Source organism: Canis aureus, chromosome 1 (assembly GCF_053574225.1).
Source record: "Canis aureus isolate CA01 chromosome 1, VMU_Caureus_v.1.0, whole genome shotgun sequence".
In the NCBI taxonomy this organism is placed as follows: domain Eukaryota; kingdom Metazoa; phylum Chordata; class Mammalia; order Carnivora; family Canidae; genus Canis; species Canis aureus.
Genome location: NC_135611.1, coordinates 29,437,815 through 29,451,651, shown reverse-complemented (window position 1 = coordinate 29,451,651; position 13,837 = coordinate 29,437,815). Strand labels below are relative to the sequence as shown.

General features: G+C 38.1%; 1 protein-coding gene across 13 annotated transcripts in view; it reads left to right on the top strand.

Annotated features, from left to right (window-relative positions):
- MAP7 (microtubule associated protein 7) overlaps nt 1-11,790 on the top strand; it is a 173,659-nt gene extending 161,869 nt beyond the window's left edge. For all 13 annotated transcript variants that reach the window (XM_077894317.1, XM_077894311.1, XM_077894308.1 and 10 more), the window contains 3 exons: nt 2,208-2,310; nt 8,338-8,561; nt 10,292-11,790. In XM_077894317.1, coding sequence (XP_077750443.1) covers nt 2,208-2,310; nt 8,338-8,561; nt 10,292-10,302 — 338 coding nt within the window. In that variant the 3' untranslated portion in view covers nt 10,303-11,790. The remainder of the gene's footprint in view (nt 1-2,207; nt 2,311-8,337; nt 8,562-10,291) is intronic.
- The last annotated feature ends 2,047 nt before the right edge of the window (nt 11,791-13,837 follow it).

Here is a 13,837-nt window from a genome sequence, read left to right as displayed (position 1 = left end):
ATAAAATTAAATTTCATTTATCATTTACTGTCTGCTAAAGTAGCATGAATTCATATTTGCTCTTAAGGGCTCTACACTTACACATTCTGACAAATTGTATTTATGACAGTTCTCACAAGAAAATTTATACCTTTTTCCCTTCTGACTTCAGAATAGAGTTCGTTGAAATTAGAAATTAGTTGAAATTTCACTAGAAAGTTGTTGATGCCTATAGGCTTTGGACAGAGATAATTAATTTCTTGGTGATTTTATTTTATTTTTTTATTTCTTGTTCACCTTAAGTGTATTAGTAGAGTCAATTAATATTTATTAAATGGTCTCTTTGTGTCAGGTACCTCCTGCATACCTTTTCTTCTTTAATTTCCACTATAGCCTTGTGAGGTAGAAGTGCTTTATTTTGGAGTCAGCAAGCATTTTCAGAGACCTGTCATGTGCCAGGCCTTGTTACAGGTGCCAGGATTCAGTTTGAACAGGCCAGGCCAGGTCCCTTCCCCCCAGGAGCACTTGGATGGAGTGGCAGGCCCAGCTCATTCAGCTGGAGTCCAAGCTTATGATTCTTCTTCTGTGATCCCACATGGTCTTCATGATTGTACAGACAGGTGGTTGGTAGATAACTCATCATGCGGTCTTCCTCTTTCCTCATCTGCAATATCAATATGACAAGAAGGCACCAGAGATCCTTCACCTTCCTTTGCTGTTTTTTTCTCTTTTAAGACTGGAATAAAGATCAAATGAAATGATTTATGTGAAAAAAATTTTTCTGTAAACTCTAGAGGTTGCCAAATGTAATATATTGGTATTTTGGGATGTGGTTTTATTTCAACAGAGGCTGTCCTAGTTTCTCTATGTCATGATTTCTTCCTAGTAGCCTTTTCGTGCTTTTTTAAAGATGCCCTAATTATATTTTTTTGGAGAATAACCCTAATGATTGCCTCTTAAGCCCATTGTATTTTTACTGGTTGTCTCCCTGGATGTTATAATACATGGAGACTTTATGTAGGCATAGCCCCCAGTGGGTCATCAGATGGAGCGTTTTAGGATGTAAGGTACACCAACACAGGGTTGAGGGGCTGACGCTGTAGTTAGGGCATGGCCAGGTTCCTTGTTTTTTTGTTTGTTTTTCCATCTTTCCCCTTCCTGCTGTTCCCCTGTCTGTTTGTTGAATATTCTTTGTACCTCAGCCCCAGAAGCAACAGAAGCAAGAGGGAAGGTGCCAACTTGTCAGTCATCATATCAGTGTTTATCAACTCTCGTGTCTGGTTTGGGTTAATACTGCTCAAAAGAGGCCTGAGGATTATCTGGCTATCAAATAGTCTTCTTTTTCCCATCCCATGTGTGGTTGAGGGCTCAATGGTGTTGCCAGTGCCCCAAAGAGAATTCTAAGGCAGGCAGACAGGTAAATTTACTGATCTATCAGAAATCTTCAAGGCTGCCTATTACCAGCTTTGTGAATTTTGGCACTTTTAATAGTTATTAATCACTTCTTCAGTTATCAGACTCTCTGGACCTCTGGCAGCTCTACTGAATTTGTGCCAGGTTATGAAATAACACTTTCTTGGAATTATATTTCAGTTTTTCTTTCATGTCAAGCTGAAACCATAAACTGCCACAAATTTCCATGAATCTCTGACCTATATGAAGGTTTATAAGACTCTCCGCCACCAAATTGTTGGTTTAAGCTGAATTATAGCATTGAGCATTGAATGACAAGGTGGCATAGTAAAGTACAATTCACTGGCCTTCAATTCATGAAATCCCCTTTAAACTGAGTTTAAAAATTTTTTTTTATCACTTAAGGTAATTCATGGTGATTTGCTCTGAATCCTTCAGAAAATATTCACCATCAGCCTGATCAAGTCAGCTTATTGCTATCTTCATCAATCACTTTGGTTTCTACATTATAAACTTTTTGTTCAAAGTCAATTTAGTGCAAGCAAAAATAACACTGATTTCTACCGTTACATTGCGCTAGGCACTGTTCTAAGTATGTTGCATATGTTAATACATTTAATTCTCACCATAGTGTAGAGGGTAGGTATTCTTATTCATGAGGAAACTAAGGCACAGAAAGCTTGTGTCCTGCCCAAGGTCACACAGCTGGTAAGTAGCAGAGCCAGGACATAAATCCAGGCACTCTGGCTCTTGGGGTTCGGTTTGTTAATAGCGTAATAGTAACCCTTTGTCCCATCTTCTTTAACTGTGTCCAGTGGTATCTGCACTCCCATGTGTGACAAACTCTCCAGGAAATGGAGAACCAGTGGCCAGCCCACACGTGGTTACCTCACACCAATCAGCAGTGACTGTGGAGAGGTGAGTCAAATAACTGGGCCCTTTTTACTGATACACATGAAAGCAAAGCACTAATCCCACCAGAACTTCCTGGGCCTGATGGAATTTCAGAGTTTTAATGTGAAGATTTGTTTTTATTTGGTTCATTAATTTTTGGTAGAGCTAGTAATTCTATAGTCAGAGAAAGAGAAATTATCTTTTTTTTTCCTTGAGTCTTTAAGTATGATGGTTAGGTTTATGTGTGCCTATTAAAGAAAATTACAGGGAAGAATTTATTTGTATATATTCAACATGATCTAGACCGTATTCTCACCCTTTAATGGCATATTTTCACTGTACATAATATTCTAGTGTATCACAGGTTTGTTCTACAGTAAAATAGTTTTTTTTTTAAGATTTTATTTATTCATGAAAGACACAGAGAGGGAGGCAGAGACATAGGCAGAGGGAGAAGGAGGCTCCCTGATGGGAGCCTGATGTAGGACTCGATTCCGGGACACCGGGATCACACCCTGAGCCAAAGGCAGAGACGCTCAACCACTGAGCCACCCAAGTATCCGTACAGTAAAATAATTTAGATGCTAGTACTTCTTATATTGGTAGAAGGGCTTCTTGTTGAATAAACAGTTGCTAACAACAACCAAGAAAGAAGTGTGAGTTGCGGGGATCCCTCAGCGGTTTAGCGCCTGCCTTCAGCCCAGGGCGTGATCCTGGAGTCGCGGTATCAAGTCCCGCATCAGGCTCCCTACATGAAGCCTGCTTCTCCCTCTTTCTGTTCCTGTGTCTCTGCCCCTCTCTCTGTCTGTGTCTCTCATGAATAAATAAATAAAACCTTTAACAAAACAAAACAAGTGTGGGTTGAAAAAGATTACCCTTCTCTTAAAAAAAAAAAAATTCCTTTCTCTTCCTTGGTGTTTATATTGACAGCATTGTAATACCACTCTCAAAAATAAAAACTCAGGGTTATACTTGCCTGTGCCTGAAAATCCAGTTATCAAGAACTTTTAGAAGTATTTGTAATACTGTTAAAAATTTTTCAGCTGTGACTTTTTTTAATTTACTTCTTTTATGAGTTTTCCTGTCTCTACTGCCAGTGTTTGCTGCCGTCAGTTAATTAAAGGTCCTCAGGTTCGTTTTTTTCTTAATTTAAAAATACACACTGCACGACGTTTTTATAATATTGGCAGCAGTGAAAAAGTAAGTCATCCTAAGATGTCCGTAAGTCATAAGACATCCATTGATAACTTTCTGGGACAGTAAAACCTTTTATTTTTCCCACTATAATACCAAAGAAAAGAAGTTTCCTGAGACAGAGCTTATTCATAAGCTTTGATCTATGTTAAATAAATGTATCATTACCTAAGATATATAGTAAGTGATATTTTGTGCCTTTGGTTTGATTTTCAAAGAAAATATTCATCCCCAACTGCTATAATTAATGATATTCAATTACTTGACTTCAAAAAAAAAAGACACTTTTATGAAAGAGTAAAAAGTATCACAGAGGGAACCCCGTTATTATAGTATGGACCAGGTTTATTAAGCTACTGATAATTTTATCTGATCAATAACATTAGTTTACATTGGCTGACTTTTTTCAGTGGTAAAATCAACAAGTAATTAATCATTACCTGGAACATAATTTTACTATGTAAAATGAGATGATAAAATTCTATTTCCAATCATTTATTTCACCCGTTGCTTTTCTCTCTTTAAACCGCCTTAAAACCTCAAATCTCTTTTCATACAGTGTACCATGAGGTCACTTGGCACTGACACAATATTTATATACTCAGTTCAAACCTAATTCATTTGTCATCAGCCCTTGCCACATAAGCTGGTACAGTACAGTCTGAAATAGTAATGCAAAATGAAGCACTAAAATCATGTGGTAAAACTCAGCTTTATGATAGCCATGTAGATGATCAGACTATTTTATTAGAGTATTTTTTATTTTTATCAGAATGAGAAATGAATTTGTGAGAGTTCACATAAAGAATTGGACCCCATTTTGAGAAACACAATCCATTTCTGAATGACCCTGACCTATAGGGAATGTTTAATGTGCTGTAAGTTTGTTTCCCATTGCATGATACACAGAATTTGTGATACGTAGACTAAGAAACTCTGCTTCCCTCAGTTATTTCCAAATTTATCTTCCTTGTATTTATCCACACCAAATCTTGAAGCAGTTTGTATCTTCACTTAGCATCATCTTTTTAGTAACAAAAAGAAGTGATTTTTATTTTTCTTACAGCTACCTATTTGCAGTCTCAAAGTTAGGACCCCTGGTCAGAAACTAGGTTTTAGGGAATAAGTCCTTTCTCACAATTTTCATACCTTTTGTAATTTTATGAATTTAGTTTCTATTTTCTTCTTGCTTTCATCTTACAAACTAGTATTCCTCCTATGCCTAGTCTATCAGTCAGGGTCCAGCCAGGAGAGAGAAACCAGGCAAATTAATTTGAATAAGGAAATTTAACATCAAGAAAAATTCATTGTTATTTGGGATGAGAATAACAGATTGCTAGTAAGAAGTAAAAATTTAAGAATACGGGATTAGCAGATATAAGGATCAGCTACCTCCCTGAGTCCCCTTCCCCGGGGTTTCCCTCCAGACCTTATTGGAGATGGTATGGCTATGACCCCACTAGATGGTGAAGTTCTTTTATGAAAGAAACTTGATGGTGGAATTTGCCAGGTATCTACCCTCTAGGATGCTTAGGAAAGCTGTTCAGCAAGAGGTGTCTCAATAGAGGCACTTGACCACAAGCTGGCCCTAGAGAGGTGCCGGGGGAACCCATCCTGCTGCAGGGGCTGGATGCTGAAACAGCCTCATGCCTGGCACAAGCCAGATACTCAGAGCGCCACGAGGGTGTGTGCAGGAGCTCGCCCAGCAAGCACAGCCAACCCAGGAAGCAAAATTTTCCTTGTGCCATGTCTCTCCAGCAGCCTTAAATGACAAAACTTAAAGATTGTGCCAGCTGGCAAAGGAAAATGATTTCAAGGGCCTAGGTCCAGTTTCAGAACTGAATGACCTGTGTGATGCCCGAGGTTTCTAGTGTTCTCAGCCTTCAGTGTGCGATACTTTTAAAAGCCTGAAAGCGATTCTGCTTGCCCAACAGGCTCCCCACTGACAGTAGGTAGATTGAAGAGGATTGGAGTTACCAAATATCTGGCCAGCGTTTAAAGGTACGGAGAAATAAATGAGCCTGGGCAGGATGCTTCTTACTCTGGAAACCATTTTGAGTTCTTGAGAACTAGTATCTGTAGAGGGAGGAGCCCGTAGAATGGAGGAGAATGTTTATTTGTGGAGAAGAAACTTGCTTTGAAACAAGAAACAGAGGATACAGATGAATGTGTGAGTACAAGTATGTATGGAGTATGGAGGAAGGAAGACATTATTTTAAGTTTCTCAGGTCATTCTGATATATTCATCTACCCCCGGCAGAGAATCTGCTCTAGAAGCTAAAAACTTCTCACAGGCTGCTGTCTTACCCTGCTAATGCCCAGAAGACATTTCATGCCTGTTCATAGCCCCAGGCTAAGATCCTTCACTCTTGAGGGATTTGCAGTAATTCTGGTTTTTTATCTAGTGGTTTTCCTTCAAGTCTTTCCTTTAGTTTGCCCTAAAGGAAAAATAAGATTCCCAGGCCCCTGTCATTCAAACAGAAAGAGATGTATCACTCTTAATTTTAAAGTTACTTGCAAAAAAATTAAAAAATAACAACAAAGGTACTTCTTATGACATGATAATAAGCATCAAGAAAGAATAAGGTCCTGGATACAGTAAGCCATATGGACTGTCAGATTCCCACCATGGTCCCAGCTACCTTCCCCAGGTAGATTTTTTTTTTTTTTTAAGTAATCTCTACACACAACATGGGGCTTGAACTCATGACTCTGAGTTCAAGAGTCGCATAATCCTCTCACTGAGCCAGCCAGGTGCCCCTTACATATATTTTAGCAAGCGAAGTGTACAATCTTCAAGACACTTGCATCCAGTTTCAGCTGCCAGAGTATAGTCAAAGAAAAAGAATTCAAAAGCTGGTGTTCTTACCCTAAGAGGACACATAGATCAGATGCATATTCCCTGACCCCAGTGACTTCAGTTTCAGTTTTATTGTTTCTTCTGGTGACAGTATCTTCTGAACATTTAATAATTGGCCATCCAAAGCATACAGCACAATTATTCCTCTAATTGCTAACAAGTAATGGGTGGAGAGATCAGGTAGGAGTGGGAGGGGAAAATGAAGTCAACTACTGACTCAAGTCTGGGTTGTCATAGTATTAAAACTTGTTAGCACATGCAAGCCTGGAAGGTGAAGGCAAGTTGAGGTGGCCAAGGAACAGGTCTTGGAGATGCATTCGTCTTCTTTATCTTTTGTCAGAACTTCTGAAGATCACTTCGGGATGAGAACCAGACTGTTTCTCTGGTTACAGAAAGCCCATTGGTTTTGGGGAAAAAACCAGGAGGATGGGTATGGTGGCTGATGCAAGCATTTAGAACAGTGGATATCAGGCACATGTGCACGCTTGTGCCCCCCTGCATCACTACTGTGATGCCAAGGCTCCTTGGTGAAATAGCAAAACACTATTATACTCTGTGTCTGTGTACTGTTTTTCTGTTATTCTTCACAGACTTTTACAAATATACTTTCAATGTATTCTGCAATACTTTGTGAGGCATGTAGGACAGGTATTTTTTTTTTCTAGAAGAAAAGTTTAATTAAAAATATACCAAAATATCTAAATCAAAAATGCTTGAGAATGTGTTCCACAGAATCATTATTTCTTGCCTATAGGTAAACTTATTTCCTCAACAGGGTAAAAAGAGCAGATTTCTCAAAATAAAAAGCAATGGAAAAATTGGATGTATATTAGCTTTATGGTACCATCTGGGAAGGAGACAGAAAAAGAGTTGATTTGCTAAACTTCAAGCATTTGGCATTATACCACAGACTTGATTTTCTGATCTCTAGCCTCTTACCGTAGACCTTTCTATAGTTAAACATTCAATTGATGATCAGTATGTATTAGAAGTTAAAACCTTCACAATTTTTGCTTCATTTTTTAGTCTTTTCCATTTAAAAATTTTAACTAGAATTTTGTCAAATAGGGTCTTTTTTGATACATGAGCTGAGCACTGAACAAAATATGAAGCTTGCAAATATATGTATACTACTGCACTCAGATAAAGTGAATAATCTAGTATTTATTTGCATGGGCATTTTTTCTGCTGCATTATAAAGCATAATAATGAACATATAATGGGTTTTCAATTTGTTTATGGAGCCTCTAAAGAGAGGAAAAAACCTAAGAGAAACTGTGGGTAGAAAATGAAGGATTTGATGGCCAATTAAATGTACCTCAAAAATAAATCCAAGATATTAAGCATGAATTAATGAGAAGGTGGGGTCAGAGGCAGATTTAAGGGGCAAAGATAAGGGTGGTCTTAAAAAATATACCTATAAAATTATGCACATGTTTTAGGAAGCCAGAGGTACCCAGGAAGGGCTAGCATATGGATAGCCAGGTACTATACAAAATGTCATAACGAGCAGAACACAGGACCAGAGATCAGGAGATCATGCATTCAGTTTGGACTGTGTCTCAGTAGTTCTGGGACTCTACCAATTATCCCCCACACCCCCTGAATTTCAGCCCCCTCATCTTTGAAATAAAGGACCTGATAAGAGCTACTGTTTTCTCAAACAAAGGCATGTGAAAATGCCTGCAGTAAAAGTTGTTAAATGTGAGTTGAAAATCATCTTTTCTAATGGATACATTGTTTCATTTGATAAATGTTTATAACAAAAAGAACAGATTTTTTTAAAATAAGAATGTAAAATTGCAAATATGTCAAAATTCACCATGTTTGTGAATGATATAATCAGTCTTAACATTTGATTCTAAAATGATTTGTTGTAAAAAACATAAAAAATAAAAAATAAAATTATTTGTTGTAAAATCGTTATTGATTGTTTCAAAAATGTATTTTCTAGTTTTAATGCTAATTCCTTTCAATTTTGATTTTTCCAACCCTAGTACTCCCAACTTGGAAAAACAACCAAGTGAAAATGGAGTATCTGTGCAGAATGAAAATTTCGAGGAAATTATAAATTTACCCATTGGATCCAAACCATCTAGATTAGATGTCGCCAACAGTGAAAGCCCGGAAATTCCTTTGAATCCAATTCTGGCCTTTGATGATGAAGGGACAATTGGACCCCTGCCTCAGGTAGATGGTGTTCAAACACAACAGACAGCAGGTAAGCTTGCCTCAAGCTCCCTTCAGTAACCATCACCAATATGTGGCACTGCATGAGAGGATGAGACTTCTGTGGTTGACTATGGCAGCTTTGTTCTTCTAGGGACCACATGAAATAGATTGTATAAGGATTGTAGAAATTGAATTTTGAGTTGGATTGAGCAAATTCTAGGGCCTCTCCTGTTCCCACAAGTAGGTGTGCAAATCTAGTCTGTATCACCCACTGGGGGTGTCCATCCCCTTTCCTCACAGAGCAGTCCTCACTGCCCAAAACACACTCACTGTCAGAACATGCTTCATAGGAAGACAAGTACTTCATGCCTCACCATAATGTAGGGACCATTGGGCCTCATTCTGCCTCCTGGTTTTTGTTCTGTCTTTCCCAGCTCTTCAGATATATGAAGATTGCCATCCTGTTCTCCCATTTTTCTCTTGTTCAGGTTTAGCAGCTTGGATGATGTACTCTTGTCCTTTTTAAACGTAATAAGATAGTTTGAATTTAGCTAGCGGGCCCCATATTCAGAACTAGGAGCATGTGAGCCCAGTGGTCTTCTGTCCTTTGTTGAGTGACTATAGCTGTTGTTGAAACAACCAGCGACTCTCTCATATCGTTTCTGGGACTCACACTTGACTTGAAGTCTTTGTGCAAAAAGAACAATAGCTTTATGTGATCCAAAGAAATAAGGAGCAACATCAAAAGTTATCAACTCAAGGGTCACAGCAGCTCATCAGTCTCAAAAAATAGCTGGAATAATCTCAGCTCTGTCGCTATTCCAACCTCTTTGAATTCTGTCAAGGTAGATCATTTTCATGTATCAACCAGTATCTCTTTATACTATTTTGAACAGAGCTGGCCAAATTCAGCATGTTTAAATGGAGCCAGTGCAGAATTATTTGTGGTCAAGTTGTTTTGTCTTTCAGATTTCCATCTGTGAACTTTGTTTAACTCATATTTTCCACTTTAACTAGCTAGAAAAGCCAATGTTGAAGCACCTAGCCAAATAAAGCTAGCCTTTTTTCCTTCTCTAATATACTGACCTGGGAGTATAACTTGACTTTACGATTCACTTTTCTAGATTGTAAAAGGAAGCTATAGGCCCGTCCCAGGTCTGACGTTCTCTTTCTTAAGACTCTGGTAATACTGTGATGACTTGCATGTTCCTGGAAGTGCTCCTGGTGCAGCTTCCTATCTTGTCATGCCTCAGACTCACAGAGAGGCAAGGAGCATCCAGATGACTTTCTGCTTCGCATGCCAGGCCTAAACTCACCGTCTGATTTATCTGCCGTTGCATTCTCCCTGCCCCTTCCCTCCTGTAACTTCTGTAGGGACATAGTCAAGTGTCTATGATCTTAAGCGGTGTAGGGGTACCTTTGGGGTCATGACTGCTTTTCAACACATTTATTTGGCCATATCTTTGGAGCCTGACACATCAGGTGCTGAGGATGTAAGACCAATGAACGTAAGTCCCTAACATCAGAGGAAAGTAAAATTGGTGTGTGTCGTTTAGAAAAGTAAATGATACAGCCCAAGTTGAAGTAAAGGATGTGTTTTCCTGCTAGTGGTAGAATTCATTAAAATATAAGATTCTGATAAAATCACCTATTCTTATATAAGACATTGTATAGAAAAAGCATGGTAAAGATTTAGAAATGTAAGATATTACCACAGTATTCTCGAAATAAGATCTTAGATAAATATTAATCTGTTCTTTCTTCTATCTCCTCATATAGAAGTTATATGAGCATTTCTTCTGAAGAACCAAAGCAGAAATTTAACAAGAATTTCTACAATTAATGGAATTTCTTCCATGCTATAAAGGAGCATCCCCTTCCTCCAGTTTTCTAAAGATTTCTTGACCATCATTTTGAAAAGACTTTATTAAAACCAGCTAAAGACAACAGACTGGATAGCTTTTCTAATAATTTTCGCCAATAGAAAAAAAGTTCCTTATTCTTCAGTACTTTAAAATGGCTTTTGCCAGTGTGCTCCTTCTTAGCAAATCAATATTTTTCGCATTCTTTAAAAGATGAGAGCATTTGGCTATTTAAAAAAAAGAATGGGCTGACTAGGCATGATTTTTCACATAAATATTTTGGTCTTTAAAAGCTAACATAAAATTGGCACAAAAAATTTACCTTTTACAATATAATACTTGAAATTTAAGTACCTCTTTGCTCTACCAGTAGAATGAATAGGAGAGGAGTTTAAATTAAGCCTGTTTGTTTAAATATTACTGCAGAGAGTTCTATTTGTAGAAGCAAACTATAGGCAGATTACCAGGTTCTTGTAAATGCAATTTGTACATGGACATTCTGCAAACCCAGCTGTCACATTCTTGCATCTCTTTTTGCAAAAGTATACTAAACAGTTTTAAAATATGAAAAAAACATTATTTTTTCAGAGCAAGAAAATATACTGTCCTCTTAAATAATGTATTTATAAAGTTTTTCCAGATAAGCTAATCAAATAAATTAGAACAACATAACAACATTGCAAACTTTGATTTATTAGATGGCATTCCTTATGTTACTATGAGAGAATGTTTGTGATGATTCAGGGCTATATCTGATGTCTGTATATTGCTGCTGTCCCCAGGGATGATGGGACTTACCTTTGCCTTACCTGATCACAAATTATTGGGGAGGGGGTGTTTAAAGATTTAATATTTCTTTAAATAAAAAAAGAATTTGGTTTTGCTCGTTTAAGAGCAATGAAAACATGATGGAATGTTGATTGTGTTTGGCATACGGAGCACCGTGCAGGATACCTTCATAAATGTCCTCATCTCTGCGTGGCACCATCAGCTTTGGCTCTTCACTCTTCACTTTTGCTGCTGATCTTAGCTATGCAAACCTGCACTTTCATTTGCTTAATATAATTCGATTTTATTTTACCATTTTAGAAACTACTAATAATATTGAAGGAGAAGGGATTCTGAAGGAACACATTTAGTTTTTTTGCAGAGTGTTTGAAAAGGTAAACGTCTAGCAGTATAATATGTTGGCTTTATTAAAAGGGGGATTGGTTAATCTATACTGAATGAGAAACTCATTTATTAAAATCCAAGCTATAGTAACAGCTGTAATTTGTGAAAACACTAATTTGGGGACTTTCCCTATTCTCAGTTGTCCATGTACACAGTCATATTAAAAAAATCTGTTCAACAAAGTTGTTTTATTTGTTTAAGTCGACCTAGCATGAAACACCAAATAAAATGCATTTGACATAGTTTTACTTTTAGGTTTTTCATATGTTACAACTTTACTCCGATTGAGCCTTGAGTTTTCAAATTGACCTTTATTCAATCTCAGTGACATTTCTCCAGCTTCCTCTGAACGGGAATATAGAATACGTTTATTCAAAATATAGAACAGGGACCCCTGGGTGGTTCAGTTGGTTGGGAATCTGCCTTTGGCTCAGGTCATGATCCCAGGAGACCCATGTGGCACTCCCCGCTCAGCAGGAGAGTCTGCTGCTTCCTCTGCCCTCTCCCTTGCTCATGCTCTTTCTGTCAAACAAATAAATACAATGTAAAAAAAATAATAAAATGTGGAATAATAGTTCAATTTTGGCTAGGTTTTCCTGATTTCCTTTATATTTTTAAATTTGAGCGATGATTAACAAGCTGAAAGCCTTCTACATTATCAAGTTTTAATTTAAAATGATATAAAATTAACTTTTATTAAATTTTTTATTTTATTAGAGAGAGTAAGAACACGAGCAGAGGGAGGAAGAGGGGGAGGATGAAGCAGACTCTCCGCTGAGCAAGGAGCAGGACATGGGGCTCCATCCCAGGACCCTGGGATCGTGACTTGAGCCGAAGACAAACACTTAACTGACAGAGCCACCCAGGCGCCCCAAAAATTAACTATATTTTTAAAACAACATTACCAGAGAATGACCTGGACCCTATACAATGATTGATTGCTTTCTTTCCAGCCCTTTAAGGCCAATATTCACCTGCTGATCATAAAGAGATCTTTAATAGGTACTACATCAGGGTCAGTCCTCAGGGATCAGATATGACCCTCAGCATGGAATGAGGGTGGGTGGGCTTCTAGTTTTTTTTCACACCATCATAGACTGTCTAGACCAATGCCGTCACCAATCGCAAGTTCCTTTGGTAGAGAGTGGCCCACTTTTACTGGAAGGGGTAAAGCCATATGTCTCCTTTTGCATAACCTCATTTCCTGGTGGTATATTACAATAAAAGCAAATCTACAACAGACTTCTCTCACATAAACAAATATTTATTATCAAGCAGGGCCTTCGGATTGGAACGCTTGGGTAAGTTCCTTCTCTGTTCATAATTCCACAAACACCTTGACTAAAAAGATTCACAGTAAAGCAGAAGCAGTGATATTCTGAAGGCAGGATTAACTACCCTGATGGAAACAGGCAATGCAGGATGCCTGGGTGGCTCAGTGGTTGAGCGCCTGCCTTTGGGTCAGGGTGTGATACTGGAGTTCCGGGATCGAGTCCCGCATCAGGCTCCTGCAGAAAGCCTGCCTGCTTCTCCCTCTGCCTCTCTATGTCTCTCATGAATAAATAAATAAACCTTTAAAAAAAAAAAAGAAAGAAAGAAACAGTCAATGCAGTCTTAAGTGTGTGGGGTTGGGGGAAAGATGGCACAGGAGCAAACAGCTCTAGATCCAAAGTAGTCCTCAAAAGTCTTAAACTTGCAGGGTCTGTCAGATTGTTATACCTCATTTTATATATTTTGCGTCTAAAAATCTTTCTAGGAAACTCAAGTTCCATTCACTAATGAAAAATTACTAGCCTCCCTTATGCTGATTAACACTGGCATAGATTTAGATGACAGTATTTAGAGTACCCAGCCACCAGATTGGAGTCCTTCAAATGCTATCTGACCTAGCCTCAGCGTAAGACTAAAGTTATGCATATGTACATCACAAAGTTGATACAAAGCATTTTGAAGTAAATTAGTGCATATTAAAATATAACCAGCACCAATAAATTCTCCCATCTTTTGCATTTTGTAAATGCAATTTTATTTATTTGAGAAATAGCCAGGGGGAGGGGCAGAGAAACAAACAGACTCTACTAATCACAGAGCCAGACTCAGGGCTCGATCCTAGGACCCTGAGATCATTTGACCTGAGCCAAAGTCAGCCACTTAACTCACTAAGCCACCAAGGTGCCTCTTGCATTTTCTTAACAGAAATAATTTGACTATTGGCCTACATCCGATTGTGTAGAACACAATGAAAAGAACATGAAAAGGCATGATGAAACAGCTATCTGATCAGGTCACA